Genomic DNA, 15552 nt, shown 5'->3' with positions numbered 1-15552 from the left:
ACAGAACTGAATTTCTCAGCTACTTATCAGACCTTTGTCAAAGTAATATGTACTACAAATGTGTCCAAACACTGTCATGACTGTGTCCAAATACCAAATAAGAAAAGCATTTGTGTCAAGTCTATTTGACAGTGGGTGACAGATAATCTGATCCTCTGTGATCTTTTCAAGGAAGAGTTTTAGACTTCCTTCAGATAAGAGCACTCTCCTGTCATCTGCACTTCAGTACTCAGCCTCCTCTTGAGAGACAATGTCCACTAATAATCCATTACTTCTGTCAATGTGAATTTTTTACCCAATGCTTATTTGCAGTCATCAGGCTTGTGGAAAATAACTCACCCAAGATAAAAAAGAGGGTAGTAACATCCACTTTCTTAGTTTACTAAAGGTAACTCATATTTATGAGCTATGAAATTTAGGGACATGTAGTTTTTGTGAGTGCTGATATTCCTGTACTTGGCAACCAAAGATGATTTATAATTAAGTCTGTAGGAGAATTTAGAAAATCCCAAACATAACTGGCAATGCAAGAAACCTTTGTATCAGTTGCAGTATTGCTGATATCAAACACCGAAAGAATCACAAGTTACCCTAAAACTCAGGAACTTATTTTTCTAACGGGAATTTTATGTACTGACTTTGGGAGATTTCTCTTTTTGTAAGCTTGTTTGGTTGCAGATATATATTGTTGCTCAGAGGTCTAGAATCCAGCATTGTGTTGAAAAAGCTTGAGGAGCATTTTGCACATGTGGAGAGAAAGGACTTTTTCTGCAGGTAAAAATTTAGGGGATCCAGAGGCCCATGGCACCAGGCAAATCTTTGGTGGATCGTGCAGAGATATTTATGTGCAATAAAGTCATGTATGCCTCTTCATGGCTGTTAGGCATATGAAATTATATGCATCCCTCTTCGTTAATACTATCACATATTCTACCTCTCGATCTCATCATGCAGCAATGAAGGTAACTGTGAGAATTATAATCCTTCATTTAAAAAATAATCACTTAACTTTGCCTTTAGGGAAAACAGAACAGCAGGATGTTTGCAGAAAAATGAGGAGAATTTGCATCAGTAAATCAGAAAAGTGGTGTATATAGAAGAAAGCTCTTACAAAGCATCACAGCTATTGTGAATAACAGTCACAGGTCACTGAATATAATTTCCCTCCAGCTAAAAAAGCTGGTGGATAAGAGAGAAACCTTTATTGCAAAACATGGAAATGCAAAACAAGGGCAAAGAAAAAGGGGCAGAGGACAGAGGTCAGATTTCCCCTTTAAAAATAGGGCTAAGGAAAGCTTAGATGAAAGATTAGTAAGGCAGGAGGGAATGCCATGGAAAAAATGTCATCAGGCATCTGACCCTCTGTGCCTTCACTGAAGTCTGCATCTGTGGAGGAGTGGCAGCCACAGCCTCCATTGGTATTACAGCTCCTCTTTGGGTCTAAAATAAGGTTTTTGGCCTAGATACTATGGTCTTATAAAAACAGAAGATACCAAAAGTGCTGCAGTGTGTGTATGTAGATCTCTATCTCTATCTACATGAATATCACAGCACAAGGCTCAGAAGCTATTAGTCAATAAATTACTCCATCTACATGGCATTTCTCATGTGACTGTTCCTAGATATCTCTAGCCACAGATATTCTCCACATCATCAGGTGTAAGTTTTTTCTGTAATTTTTTTTTTCTAGGAACAATGCTTTAATGTTACTGGAGACTAATAATGCTATTGAAAAAGGACAGGAGTGTAATGCTGTGTACTTTCTGGTGTGCAAATGGTTTGAAATATTTCATTTCAGGTCAGAAAATGGTGAAAGGCCCTATCACACTAGATAAATCATCTCAGACTGGTAAGAAGAAGCTTTTCTTCCTTCTAGAACAGTTGGAACTGGTGCTAGGGGCCATAATCTGTGCTTTTGTCTTACACAGAAAAGATCTCGTAGCAGGAAGTTATGAAAATGAACACAAAAATACTCAAAGGTTGGAATTCAACAACTATTCAACAGCTATGTCTTACTGCTCTTTCTAGTCCACTAGCACACTGGAGTAGGTGAGTATCAAGAATTAAGACCTAACCCATCAACTGTACCAGTAGGCTTTTCATCTCTTTCAGTTTTAGCCACATCACAACTTCGGGGCTTTGAGAGAAGACAACATTTGGAATATGCTTTTGGACGGTTTTTACACACTGCCGGTGCAAAGCATGGCTGCTGTGCAAGAAAAATGTAATCATTTGAGCTGGTTTGTGAGTTGCTTTTGCGCAGCCCCTGCCTAACGTCTCACAGCCACACAGTTCAATAACAAGAAGTGGAGCAAATGTCTCTGCAATTCGTGTGCATTCACACAGAGCTAAGATTTATTTGTATGAAAAGGGAATCTTCATCTGTGTCTGTGTATGACTGCATCCTACTCTTGGAATTTATGACCAAAATTAGGAAGTTATTCTGAGCCTACAAAGTCGCGATGAGTGTGTATTTTAAGACAGAACCCTCTCAGGAAGCATCATGGTACTACTGAACAATGCTTTCAGACACTCACTAAACCCATCATTTGATCTTACGGAGAATTAAATTAGAACAGAGCTTTTTGTAATAATCACCTGATCAAAAGAACTTGCTCGAGCCACCACATATAAGGACAACTGCCCTAAGAAGGAGATCACATGCTATTTTCAATTAGTAATAGGGCCCGAGGAGGGCAAATTATGTAAGAAATATTTCTTAATCACAGAATCACAGAATCACAGAATGTTAGGGATTGGAAGGGACCTCGAAAGATCATCTAGTCCAATCCCCCTGCCAGGGCAGGAACACCTAGGTGAGGTTACACAGGAAGGCGTCCAGGCGGGTTTTGAATGTCTCCAGAGAAGGAGAATCCACAACCTCCCTGGGCAGACTGTTCCAGTGTTCCGTCACCCTCACTGTGAAGAAGTTTCTTCTCAAATTAATTGGAACCTCTTGTGTTCCAGCTTGAAGCCATTACCCCTTGTCTTACTGTTGGTTGTCACCGAGAAGAGCCTGGCTCCATCCTCATGACACCCACCCTTTATATATTTATAAACATTGATGAGGTCACCCCTCAGTCTCCTCTTCTCCAAGCTAAAGCGACCCAGCTCCCTCAGCCTTTCCTCGTAAGGGAGATGCTCCACTCCCTTCATCATCTTTGTGGCCCTCCAGGAAAGAGAGAGTAATGACTCTATTGAACATGTTCCATTGCTGCAAGATATAGCAGGACTCCCTTCTTGCTGCATTGTCTGTACTCTTTTGGGAACATGGAGGTGGGACAGAGCAGGGCTCTAAACTGTGGAATGAGTCACCCATCCACAATCCCACATCCTGGTACTGCAACTCACTGCACTGCATGGAAGTCACGTGCACTGACCGACTTGCAAGTTACTGCATTCGTAAAGGTAATTCCCGGAACAAACAGCTTTACTCCAAGGAAGAACATGAAGCAATTTTTAGGATGGTGATTTTTTTTTTAAATTTTGAAACTTTTCTAAGACTGTGACATATTTGACTTTCTGTTCAACAGCCTTCCAACACTACTCCAGGAGGTCTAATGTCCTAAATTAACTTCCATCTAGCACTACCAGAGAGCAGCGCATGAAGCATCTCAGTATTATGACATCGAACACCATTGTGGCTAACTGCAGCAGAGGCCACATTGAACTGAAAATACATGTAAAGACACTTGGTCAGGCAGTAGAGGATTGTAAGTGTGATTGGTCTTCTTCAGTGCACTCAGCAGATTACAGAAGGGTGCACTCTCCTCTGCTCAAGAGAATCTGGGCCCAGTGTACTCAGTTATTGAGGGAGAGCATCCAAGTATCACATACAAATAATGCTGGAGTGGAACTGTCTCCTTGTGTTCTTATATACTGCCTAATGCAGAAAATCCTTAGACACTAATTGAACAAATTATAGAGAATAACTCTGCAGCCTTATTGTTAAAGTACTCAGGAAAACAGGAGACACATGAATGTGTCTACAGTGTGAGCTAGGAGTCCACGCTATGATTCTAATCAGTGGAAATAGATTTTTATTCACCATAAAATAGCTGCTTATGGCTCAGTTAGTTTTCTTAAACATAAGTGATCAAATACATTCAGATGCTGTAGCATACTCTTCTGGTTTCTAGCTGCTACTTCAAGGTGCTGCAGATCTCCCATAGGTCCTAAGTCATATCTGCCAGCACAGAATGGGTCTTCTGTCTACCCTAGAGCGTCTCATATGGCAGTAGGCACATATGTTTAGCAAACTGCTGGCTGGTCAGCTGGGCAGCAGTTGGGGCTCCACTGACTAAGGACCTGGTGTCATGACTCCGGTGGGAGTGGGGACACCTAGTTCACTTGCACACACTTCCATTTGGGTATCTGGTTCCTAACTAAGAGATCTGTGGCAGTGTAAAGACAATTAGTATCTTTGTACGGTTGCAAATTTATCAAAATGAATTGACATGGACATTAACATCACATCAGTCCTCTCTTCCCTGACTCTTAAGACAACAGCAGCTCTTCAAAGCAAAAGAAGAAAATCTCCCGGTGGTCATAAAGTGCATTGAACTCCCCTAGTGAATGATGGAATAATGGCTTCAAATACTGGTTCCACAACAGCAGTGAAAGAGAGAAACCCTTTTTTGGAGCCCTCAGAAGTAGCACTTGATTTGTGACTGAGCAGAGAGAGAGGGCTGGATGGGAAGAGAAGAGGCTGTTCCTCAGCCACACAGTTCCTTGGACTCAAGAGACAAAGCTGTTTGCAGTGAGACTGAGAAAACTCTGATTACAACTAAGTTAATGATTCTATCTGTTTGCCTTCTCCTTTATTTTACAGATTTTTTATGTTCAGTGCAAAGCTACATTAGTGTCTGGATGAGAACAACATTTTTTCCCCCACCCTAGAGTGATTATTAAACTAGAACCTCTAACTTAGTGGAATCTCTGCATTTTCCTTGAGTGAGTGATGAGTCTAGTATTTGGCCCTATCCCAAGGGAAGTTTCCCCAGGTAATTTATTTTCAAACTTGTTTGCTTTTCCAGTTCAAGAAACTCTCTGGATGTCCGCTCATGAAACATGAAATATATTGTACAGCATATTTTCAAAGGACCATTAACATGTGTGGCAACTACTAGGGTTTTGATACCACAAGTCTTCCCAGATCTATCTGCTTTTTTTTTTTTTTGCTATGGGACTACAGACCTTCCTATCTTCTTTGGTAGATCCCTGAAACTAATATGAAGAAACTCATCCAGTTTGTCATGGAACAGAAGGGTACTGTAGCATGGTTGGTTTTTTTCTTTTTTTTTTCTTTTTTTTTTTAAAGCTCTCTTAAAGTGATATATTTAGGAGGTATGAGGGGAAAGAACTGGGCAGTCCTTTATTTATCTTCCCAACAGGTGCAGCACAGGGAGGCACAAAGGCAGCATTTGCTAATTTCAGTTTTGCCAAGTACAAAGCACTCCCTGCTCTGCTGAAAGACCATCCCGTTTTCTTCTTAAACTCAGTGAGACTTTTATTTTAGTGTGATGATACAAAATATTTTTCTTATGCATAGATGCACTGCTTTTTGCACAGGATGGAGGAGCGTTTCAACCCAACTAAGAACAACAGTAAGCTAGATCAATCTTGCATTATCTACCTATACTAGTATTAAAAAAAAACCAACAACAACCAACCAAACAAAAAATGCATTGTGTAAGAAGAAAAAAAAAAGGATGCAGTTCCTTCAACTTACACCATATTAAAACAAAGTATAAAGAACTCGTATAAGATGAAAAAAAAAATCCATGGAGTTCTGTCAACTTCTACCATAATAAACCAAAACATAAAGAACTCCAAAATAAATCATTTTTTCTTTGCCAGTGTAGATTTTTTTTTTTCAATCAAATTACTCTGATTGGAAAAGAAGTTTTAAACTTAGGAGCAGTGGAGGTGGAAGGTCGAAGAGTAAATCTGAGATGCTCTGGCATCTCAGAAGGAACTGTGGGAGCAACACTTGTAAATTAGCTATGGGAAAGCAAAGACAGTCTAAGAACAACTCAATTCCCAGGGCGCAATGAGATCTGCGCAGGAGGACACAGCTCTGCAGGGCTCAGGACGGGAGGGGGCCCACCCTGACGGATCTAGTTCCAACAATTAGGCGTGAGTTTGCTTTCCCTTTGTGAGGGCTTTAGATTTGTTAGCTAGAGGTGATGAAGAGAAACTTTCTAAAGAATCGAGGGGGAAAATAGGATAAGGGACTAGGGTTTCCTTCTTCCCTCATCCAGCAAAACTTATTCACCTGTGACTTTACTGCAGTGCTTGTAAATGATATATATGGGCCTGACTTTGAGCGTGACTTGGCTCTCAGACTGAAGGAAGTTAGAAATAATGGGAATGTATTTTACAGTCATTCCTGCAGAGGGGCAATGATGATGGCAGAAGATGGATGTCGGTATGCTGTTCTTTTGCCTCACTGAAAGCATGTATCTACGCAGCAAGGGCAGCAGCAGCTGCACTACCAGGTTTGGTGCTGTAATCAAAAGATTATACAGATTCAGTCTTCTGCACAGAAGGCACTAAGCAATGTTATACAGTGTTTGCATGCTGGGTTCTTGAATTTTCGGGAAAACTTTCTATCAGAACTGTTAATTTTGATGCAAGCCAAATTCATAAACCGAAGCAGAAGATCCATTTAACTTCTTATTCACCTCTGAAAAATTGTCTAGCCTTAAAAACATGATATTAAAAGAAATCCTACTTTAATTAACTTTTATCCAATCTTGATACTGAGATTGATTTCCCACTGGAATACTACTCTACATGTCTACTTACATGATTTATATGACTAGCTGTGGTAAAATATGTTTGACAGTGCCTATTATCTTGATAGACCATACTAAGTTATTTATTTAAATATTATAAATATAATGCAGATATAATCATAGAAGAATCCTGCAATGCGACAAAACCAGTCATGTTTAAAAGCCAATAGAAGTAAAGGTTGTTTCAACTGGGCTTCTTCAGAAAGAACAGTGTTATCGTATCTCTAAGCAGACTATACTGACATGTCTGTTTACCTCCTTCCACAAATTGCTCGATGTTTTAGAGATTATCCTCCTAACAGACAATATTTAGACATAGTTTTCTTCACAACTTTTACATCTATACTATTTATAGTTTGAAAAAAGTTTTACTAAAACGCTGTCTAAAGTACAGACAGTGACTTTTTAAAATTTTGATTCCTTGCCCATATGTGGATACTCCAGGCACTATTCAAGCACAGCTTGCAATCCTTTAGAAAATGAAGCTGGCAGACAGTTGATAAATGCTTTGGCTTAAAATTTGGAATAGTTGCTTAACTCATGGTCATGAATTATTTCCTAGATTGGGGAGAATAAATAAGGCAAATTTACAGAGCTGGCTACTGGTGACTGACTTGCACCTGTCCCTGTGGGATGATGCCCACAAATAGTTTGAAACCTTTGCTCTTGAGAGACTTGGCATCTTTACAAAAGCTTGTCCAAATGCCATAGCCTGTGACAGTTTAAGAGGGCACCTAATTAATGGGCAGATCTTATTATGAATATTGGTTGAAGGAAAGCGGGGAGAGGAAAGCCTGCCTGAGTGATTACAATAAATTACAGGAAGTAATTATATGAGGGAGGGTTATTTTATTAGTCACCAGGAAAACTAAGGGCCGTTAAATTTAAATACACTGGTAAAGGTCTTTGGCATCACAGTCAGCCTTTGGAATCGTAGTCATCCACTGGCATCAGTTAACCCATTGATGTAAGCTTCTTCTTGAGAATATGAAATTTTGAACAAGCCAAGAAAAAACTGTCTTACAACAACATGACCATATACTCCAAGGAGGCCACAACTGATGTAATATAGAGGACTTGGACTTTTTAGGGGTACAATAAAGGCCTTAAATCATTAGTCATGGAAGCCTGTTTCTACAGTGACGAATTCTATTAGGCAGAAGTGCTCCAGCAACCTTCTCTAAGCTGATTGGTGTGTTTAATTTGGTGATCCTATTTGTTAAGAGCATATTATGAGGCTACACTCTCACCAAGTCAGGACATTTCTCACTTTGGTAATCTAATAATCTTAAAATAGCTCGAAGAGCATTTGGCCTGAAAAAAAAAATAAAAGCCCAGGAGCTTGCTACAGCACTGCCTTTGAAAAACCTAGTTATTTACTTCTGAAACTGCGTGACAATAAAATGCAAAGCTAAGATTTTCTTAACATTCAAGTGTTAACCAGTTTCTGATTTCTCAGCTGCTCACTCTTGTGTGTGCAGTTTTTAACTGGCAGGACCTATGAGAAGAAGGAGTATGAGATCATTCATGTAGATTGCTTCTTTTGGAAATGTCAGAAGAATACTGCCTAGGTGCTCATGTGATGCAGAAGTCTCAAGCCTCTTTTTTTTCTCTGCTTTCTATTACAGTCCACCAACAAGTTCCCCAAAGGTTTCTCAGAGAGTCCTTCCAGTGGTACCTTCCAGAATGTAGCCAGTCCAAGATTCACATTCATTAATTAGTTACCTTAAATCTCTCTTCACACCTTGCAAATTACCCTGAGAATGGGCACATGAGGTTCTGAGTTCTTACTGGTAGAGCTAGTATCAGTAGTAGCAGTGGTATTGCACTACTTATTGGTACCAAACACTCCTGACACTAGTATAGCAAGTACTTGTACTTCCTATACAAGTACTGCCACCAGCTCAGGTGAGTTGTTGATCAATGAAAAATCTGTAAGAAGCAGCTAATCTCTTAAATACAGTAAGATAAACCTGTGATCACCCTCATCTACTGGCTGCAAATAAGCTTGGTCCAATGAGGAACAATCAATGTACAACATGTATGTATCACTTTTCTAGACCTCATTACTACTTGTGAGCTCTAGCTTAATCAGAACAGAACACTTCAATATTGTTTATGTTCCTGAATATTGACTCACCAAAAATCGCATTTACTCCACTGTCAATATAATGTTCAGAGTTGCTAAACTTATTTTGTTATACAACTGAGCTGCATTTGTAACAACTGCATTGTAAGAACATCTTTGAAACAATCTAGTATTAAATAATAACCTTGAGAAACTTGAGCCTCCTAATAAATTTTCTTCAAAGCACATATCTTTTGAAAGTGCAGAAATATTTTAGTTTTCTTTTTTTTTTTTTCAGTTGGCAGCCACAGAATGCATTCTGATTAAACTGTGTAATATCCAGTCAAATAACAGATCAAATAAAAAGGACACTTAATACATGTGTAAATCATTTGAATTACAAATAAGACACTCTAGAAGTGGCTTGGCTCTAGGTTTGATATAGAGGATTAGGCTCTCGTATTAATACATGCACTTGGTGTAGCTATTTTCAGAAGGATACTTCATCCATCATTGTCCTCTAGCACTAAGGAGGGCCAGTAAGTAAAATGATCACATTGGTCTGTCAACACTACTTGCTTGAGACTCAGTCATGCAAAAAGTTTAGTTTTTATATGCCTCCAACCCAATAAGGTGCTGAAACTGCCTGATTCTCCTAATAGTTGCTCTGCTCTTGCCTTCCACAAAACCAGAAAATATTTCAAAAAGACTTTTAAAATAAACCAAATGCTATTGATAGATTAGTGTTAAATCAAATGTACTTATTCAAACTACACACGTGGGCCTATCAGATGTTTCAGAATTAATGGAAAAATGTTTAACGCCTTCTATACTTTCCATAAGCTTATCCTTAAGATTAAACTCAGTTTTGCATTTGGGAATGCATTAGGGAACCTGTCTGTATACCTCTTGTTTGCCAACACTTGAAAAGCATGTGCAGTTTGCACATTTATGGCTTTGCAGAAGCTATGTAAATTGTCAGTGCTAAACAATAATAATCAAAATTTCTTATCAGAATGTCTAAATTTGAAAAAAAAAAAAGAAGGGGTATAGAAGTAATGCAAATATAACAAACTTATTTAGCTTAGATTTTCAAAGTAGTAAAAAATAAAAACTAACTTTTAAAAAGTTATGAATTAACAGACCCTGAACATTTTATGCTTGTTTGGGCAGCCTCCTGTGGACAATTCTGTGTCTTGCTAGCAGACTACAGACTCAGTTTCTTTGCTATGAACTTAATAATACCACAAAAGGGGCCAGTATTACTGTCTTTAGCTATCTTTCTGAAATATAAAATACAATAATTTCTGTAGTGTGGCAAAAATGTATCATTCCAGTTTCACCTGTACAAAAAATGTACTGCATTCTTCACTTATGCATTAGACATATGGAATATATTTCCATCAGAATCTTAAAACTATTTCATGAACATATCCTTTCTATTCAATAACTTGTAAAACTTTATGAAAAACATGTCAACATGCTGACTCTTTAAACCAGAAGAAATGCTTATTCCCTGTTTTCCAGAATCTAGATATCATGGTTATAGAGAAACCAGTAATTGCACTACATAAATCCTGCAGTCTTTAAAAAGTGAATATAGCATTTGCCCAATCAAATAGTTTCTCAATATCTCTGCCAAGCTATTGTTTATTGTCTAAAATAGCTGGAGGCCAAAACAGCTTTGTGCTATACCCCCACCTGAAAGTAATTTCTTAGTTTAAAAGGATCGGTGATCTGTAATGACATAATGATGTTACACAGCTACCGCTCTTAGATATTATCTGTTGCTGGAATACGCAAGATGGTCTGAAGAATGTTTTAGGCGTGTGTGTACTCATAAGTCCTGTAATTAAGAAACGTTGAGGTAATATTTGTTATGCTTACCATCCTTCTTGGTGGGTTCCGGCATTGTTACAAGAATTCTTTATTCCCAGTGAGTTTCAGCCTTTCAGATACAGTAAGTAGTAGCCCCAAGTCCAGCTGAGAGAGTATGCAGATCAGTATGACAAGCAGAGGGTAAGAAGAATTCCTCTGCTTTATATACTGCGACTGAAATATCAATCGAAATAGCACCTCCTCTCTTTTCAATGCAAACACTTTGAAAATTGACAGTTATGGGAACCCCTCTCGCATCTGTTGTCTGCAGCCTCTGCTCCCTTGGCTTTTGGAAGGAATCTCTGCTGCATTGCATGGGGCTGATGAGAACATCTCTAACTTTCTAAATTCAGCCACACCGCTTGCTCTCTGCGTCTCTTCCCTGTAACATGCAGACACGCATACACACGCAGAGAGAGGTTGAAAAAGTGACTACCATGCTATTAAGGAGCCCCTCCTGCCTGCAGATCTTATAGGAACTACTTATATACACTTATAACTTTTTCCACAGCATAAAAGGGACAAACAAGTATAGCCAGTATGTCTGCAGTAAAACTTCATTTTCTTCCTTTAAGAGAAAGTGGTGTGCAAAGACCGAGTGAGAAGTAGAGTACTTTGCAATATTAATGAAGAAGAAAGGGTTATTGTGTTCCTGTTTGGAGCAGTGAAGTCCCTCCATATCTCCTTTCTGTTTACATTTGCTACACTTTCTTGGGTCCTTTCCTTGCAGCCATCCTCATTTTGGCTTCGTCAGAGACTATACTATTCCTTTCAGCACTGCTGCCTCATTAACTGGATAGGTCGCCACTGTGAGATGAGATATTCTCTTTTCCACTCATCCAGGAGATGCAACACTCCTTGCCTTTTCCAAGCCAGGAAACCAGACAGAAGGAATGGAAACCCTATCTGTAGCACACGCACCAAACCTCTAAACTAAGCCACCGGGCTGCCCTTCTCTTAAACTTCTACTTAAACTATGAATATGTAGGCAACAGAAAGGCAGGGCAAGTTACTTGGAGCATACTAGGATTTATTTTCTTTTAACCTTTTAGGATTTTGAGACAAAACTGTAGTGATTAGTGCAATAGATGAAGTGGTCCTCAAGGGTTTCATGCTATTAAAACACATTCATATCATGATCATGTATCAACAAAAACTAGGCTATGAAACAGACTGCTCAGTGTCTAAATACACCCAACTATCATGGAAAACGTATTTTATATCTTTAAATAGGATTTAGAAACGAAAGAGTTCTCAAGTTCCTGTTTATCCTCTAGCCAATGCATGATTGTTTCCTCTACAACCTGTTGTTTTCTGGCTGTTTAGTAATTTTATAGACAAATTATAATGGATGGGCATTTAATTCCTTTTTTTTAAGAGACCAGATTATCATCTGGCTTTTTCTGCTCTACTCATTGTGGTGTTTTATTAATTGACTGATTCATGTGCTTATAGAATATAAACAAAGGCAAGAGCCCTGCCCACCTTAACCTAAACAAGCAATATTAAAGCTACCTTCCTTCTTTGTTTCATACCACTATCTGGGTAAATCTGCTTCTATCACTGAAATAATTCCTGTCCTTGGAAAGCAAAAGGAATGGTGCCCTGAATAAGTAGCTGGGGATTTTGTCCTTCTGGATGTGGTTGTGGTGGCAGTGGGGAACTGGTGCATGAACAGATCTAATAACATTTCAGAGATTGTTTTTTCTTGTTCTCTTTTTTCTACTGACATCCAGACACTGAATGATGTGAGAGCTGGAACCAGAGGGGGATGAAGAAAAACTGCTGGTTCTCTCCAGCATGGTGTTTCCTATGTGGTCCCTTGTATTAATAAGATGTAAAGACAGTCTGATTTGCATTTCACCTATCCTATGCCAAGACCTGCTGAGAACTACATGTCTGGTGATTCCTCTTAATACAAACAAGATTAAATATGGTCACAGTCTAGCACTGGATGGGTTAGAAAGGACCCTCATCGGAATCCCACAAAGAGAAAGGATTGGAGGCCAGTGCATATCCTTACATCCTTAAAGGACTTCCTTTACAGGAAGAGGAAGAAGGATATTCAGGAAGACAGAATGTAACTCATAGACTACTTTTATACTACTAAATAAGTCTGTACTGAGACCACTCACTGGCTCAGAGGCCAAGTGAAAGTATGTGGTTCTCACCTGCACAGTGTAACTCCCTCTCAACCCCAAAACAGGGAGACTGCACCCAAAATGTCCACAGAGAATGGTTGCTGGCATTTGCCTACTTGGGCATAGGTAGGAGAGGGTTAGTTGGCCCAAAGCAAAATGGTGCCAGGCAGCACGCTAACCATCCTCCAGCGTGGGCAATCACAGGACAACACTTGAACCTGTGCCCTAGCCCTGCTTTATTTACTAGTATAGACGCAGCTAGAAAACTGAATTGGCTCAATAACCTCTATTAGGCAGGAAGGGAAGGTAGCTTATGTACAGAAAAAAAATCATGAAATACTGTAGTTGCCTTTGTAGTGTGTAGAAAAATGTGTGTTTCTTGAGGCCTCTGTTTTGTAAAGGCCAGCTGAGAGTACAAGCAAAAGGCTTTTCAACTGCACAAAATAAAGTGAAACTGTGGAGTAGCAACCACCTAAAAAATTTCCCATCCTTTCACTCTTTCCTATCCTTACATTATACTTGCATAATACATTGGTTTTCATGTTACATTCTCTTTCACTCTCATAAAAAACTCCAGTGTTGCAACTTCTCTGTAATGTCATTTTTATAAAAGATGCCACTCAGGTAGTTTTAGGCTGTGATGTCTCAGTGTACCTTAGCAGTAGCAGTGACAAGGAAAGCATTTTTTTTCCTAAGAAAGTCAGCCATATTTTGTTTCAGTCCAGTTCCCAGCTGAGCCCATGCTTCAAGCACCTGCAGATACTTCATACTCCAATCTAAGACAACCTAGGCATTTTACTTTATTTTTCTTCCTGCACAAATGTTGTCACAATGTTGTCCCCATCTTGTGTCATAACGGTTATTAGTACTTTGGTGCTACTGGATAGATGTCATTCAGAGCTTACCTTCTTATACTTGTTTTCCACATTTTCAGAGTGCATGGTAGTCACCAAACCTGCCTTAACACTGCATACAGGAGAGGTGTTGATTTTGGCCAACAATTGTCCAAATTACTTTAAGATCAGTTAAAAAAAAAGAAAAAAAATGAAAATAAGGAAACACCTGACCCTTGGGTGGGTTTTTTGTGTTTTTGTGTGTGTGTATGGTTTGTTTGTTTGTTTGTTTTTGTTTTTGTTTTTGTTTTTACATTTTGGTCCTCACTAAGCTTATGCTTCTTGGATCATAGAGATGTCTAAACATATGTGCAATTACTCATCCAACCTGTATACCTTCTTTTAATAAATGCACTTATCTACTCATTCTATGAAGTTCAGATTTTTAACCATTTTTCCCTGCAGTCTTGCTCTGCTTACCCGTATATTGCAATCACTCAGCTGATTTGATTGCAGCTCATCCTATAAAGGTGCTGAGCCAGAAGAAAAAGCTTTTAGCTCCTCAATGCTGAACACACAAATCACAAGTGAAAGGGCCATGAACCACCTTCTGACTCAGCTGCCAGCCTACATGCCAAATGACTGAGCCAGAACCTTCACAGAAATTGTGAAGTGGAAAGAGCTGAGTGCCACCTTGTTTCTAGCCCACGTCTGGTACCTCAGTAGATAGAACTAGAGGCTGTGCCATCCCCAGCCATCCTTTCATTAATTTACCCTACTGCTAAAAGCACTCCTGTTTGCACAGGCTGCCTCATGTCTCTAGATGGAAACATCTCTTCTCAGAACTTATTCTCCTTCCGTAAGTTGGCTTGTGACCTTGTATTTTGCCCTTCTGTAAAGCAAACGTCTTCTGGCCAAATTTTATCCTCATTGCAGTATGGCTTTTGTGTACCACCTAAGCCCTCTCAGCCACCTCAGAGGCCAAACACGCTAAGCTCTCTGAGCCTTTCTCTTCCATGCCCACCACAATTAATCTTCTGTGGTCTCTTTCCAAAACATGGGTATCCTATTTTAACTCTGTTCAGCTCCTTGAGCAGTTTCCAAACAGCAGCTAACCAAGGCGTCAGATAATTAAATCATTCTCTCCCATCTGCTTTTAATAAATTTCCTTGGTCAAACATTCAAAGCCCTTATTTGCTCTTGCAGCTGCTAGATCTGCCTCCATAACTTCATATTTGCTGCTATTCCTAGGACTGAACTCTCTCACTTCAGTCTCTATTCTAGTAAGTCACAGTCTGTTTGTTACCAGAGAAAAATCTTTATCTTGTCACCAGGCCAAAGGATCAGAAAATTCCCAGGAGACCTCAGAGACAAATCTTTAACCAAACTATATAACCAAATGATGTTCTTAGTCATCTGATTTAGTTTTATGTATTCCTATGAGGAGCAGGGAGTTGGACTTGATGACCTTTAAGGGTTCCTTCCAACTTGATATATTCTATGATTCTGTTTAAAAATTTTCCACTTGAACATCTGATTGATATTGAGAAAAGCTGATCAATTGAAATAACAATGCTGGGCAGAAATGATCAGTTTAGATGAAAATGGGAAAGATGAGAATCTGGAAATAAACCCCCAAATGCTTCTGTGTCTACGTGTTTTCATTAAAAAGTAAACAGTATCTTGGTTTTGTACTAACAAAGAATCCAAGGTTTTGAAAACTTACATAACAGAAAGCCATTTTTCACTAGTTTTAGTATTTGCAGCTTTGGATCCTCTAGGAAACATTTATAGAGCCCAAGGATTAAGGATAAGAAGCAGCAGCAGATGGA

The 15552-nt window shown here is 39.1% G+C and overlaps 1 protein-coding gene across 12 annotated transcripts in view; it reads right to left on the bottom strand.

Moving 5' to 3' along the window:
* Positions 1-10907, bottom strand: part of MYBPC1 (myosin binding protein C1) — a 76091-nt gene extending 65184 nt beyond the window's left edge. For 10 of the 12 annotated variants that reach the window (XM_065658235.1, XM_065658240.1, XM_065658234.1 and 7 more), the window contains exon 1: positions 10756-10906. In XM_065658235.1, coding sequence (XP_065514307.1) covers positions 10756-10780 — 25 coding nt within the window. In that variant the 5' untranslated portion in view covers positions 10781-10906. Of the gene's footprint in view, positions 1-10755 lie in introns of all 12 variants that reach the window. The other 2 variants (XM_065658232.1, XM_065658233.1) reach the window with 1 other exon arrangement.
* Positions 10908-15552: the final 4645 nt, after the last annotated feature.

The sequence above is a fragment of the Caloenas nicobarica genome, chromosome 1, assembly GCF_036013445.1.
Source record: "Caloenas nicobarica isolate bCalNic1 chromosome 1, bCalNic1.hap1, whole genome shotgun sequence".
NCBI classification, from domain to species: Eukaryota; Metazoa; Chordata; class Aves; order Columbiformes; family Columbidae; genus Caloenas; species Caloenas nicobarica.
The sequence above is the reverse complement of the archived record's forward strand: the minus strand, read 5'-3'. Positions and strand labels throughout refer to the sequence as shown.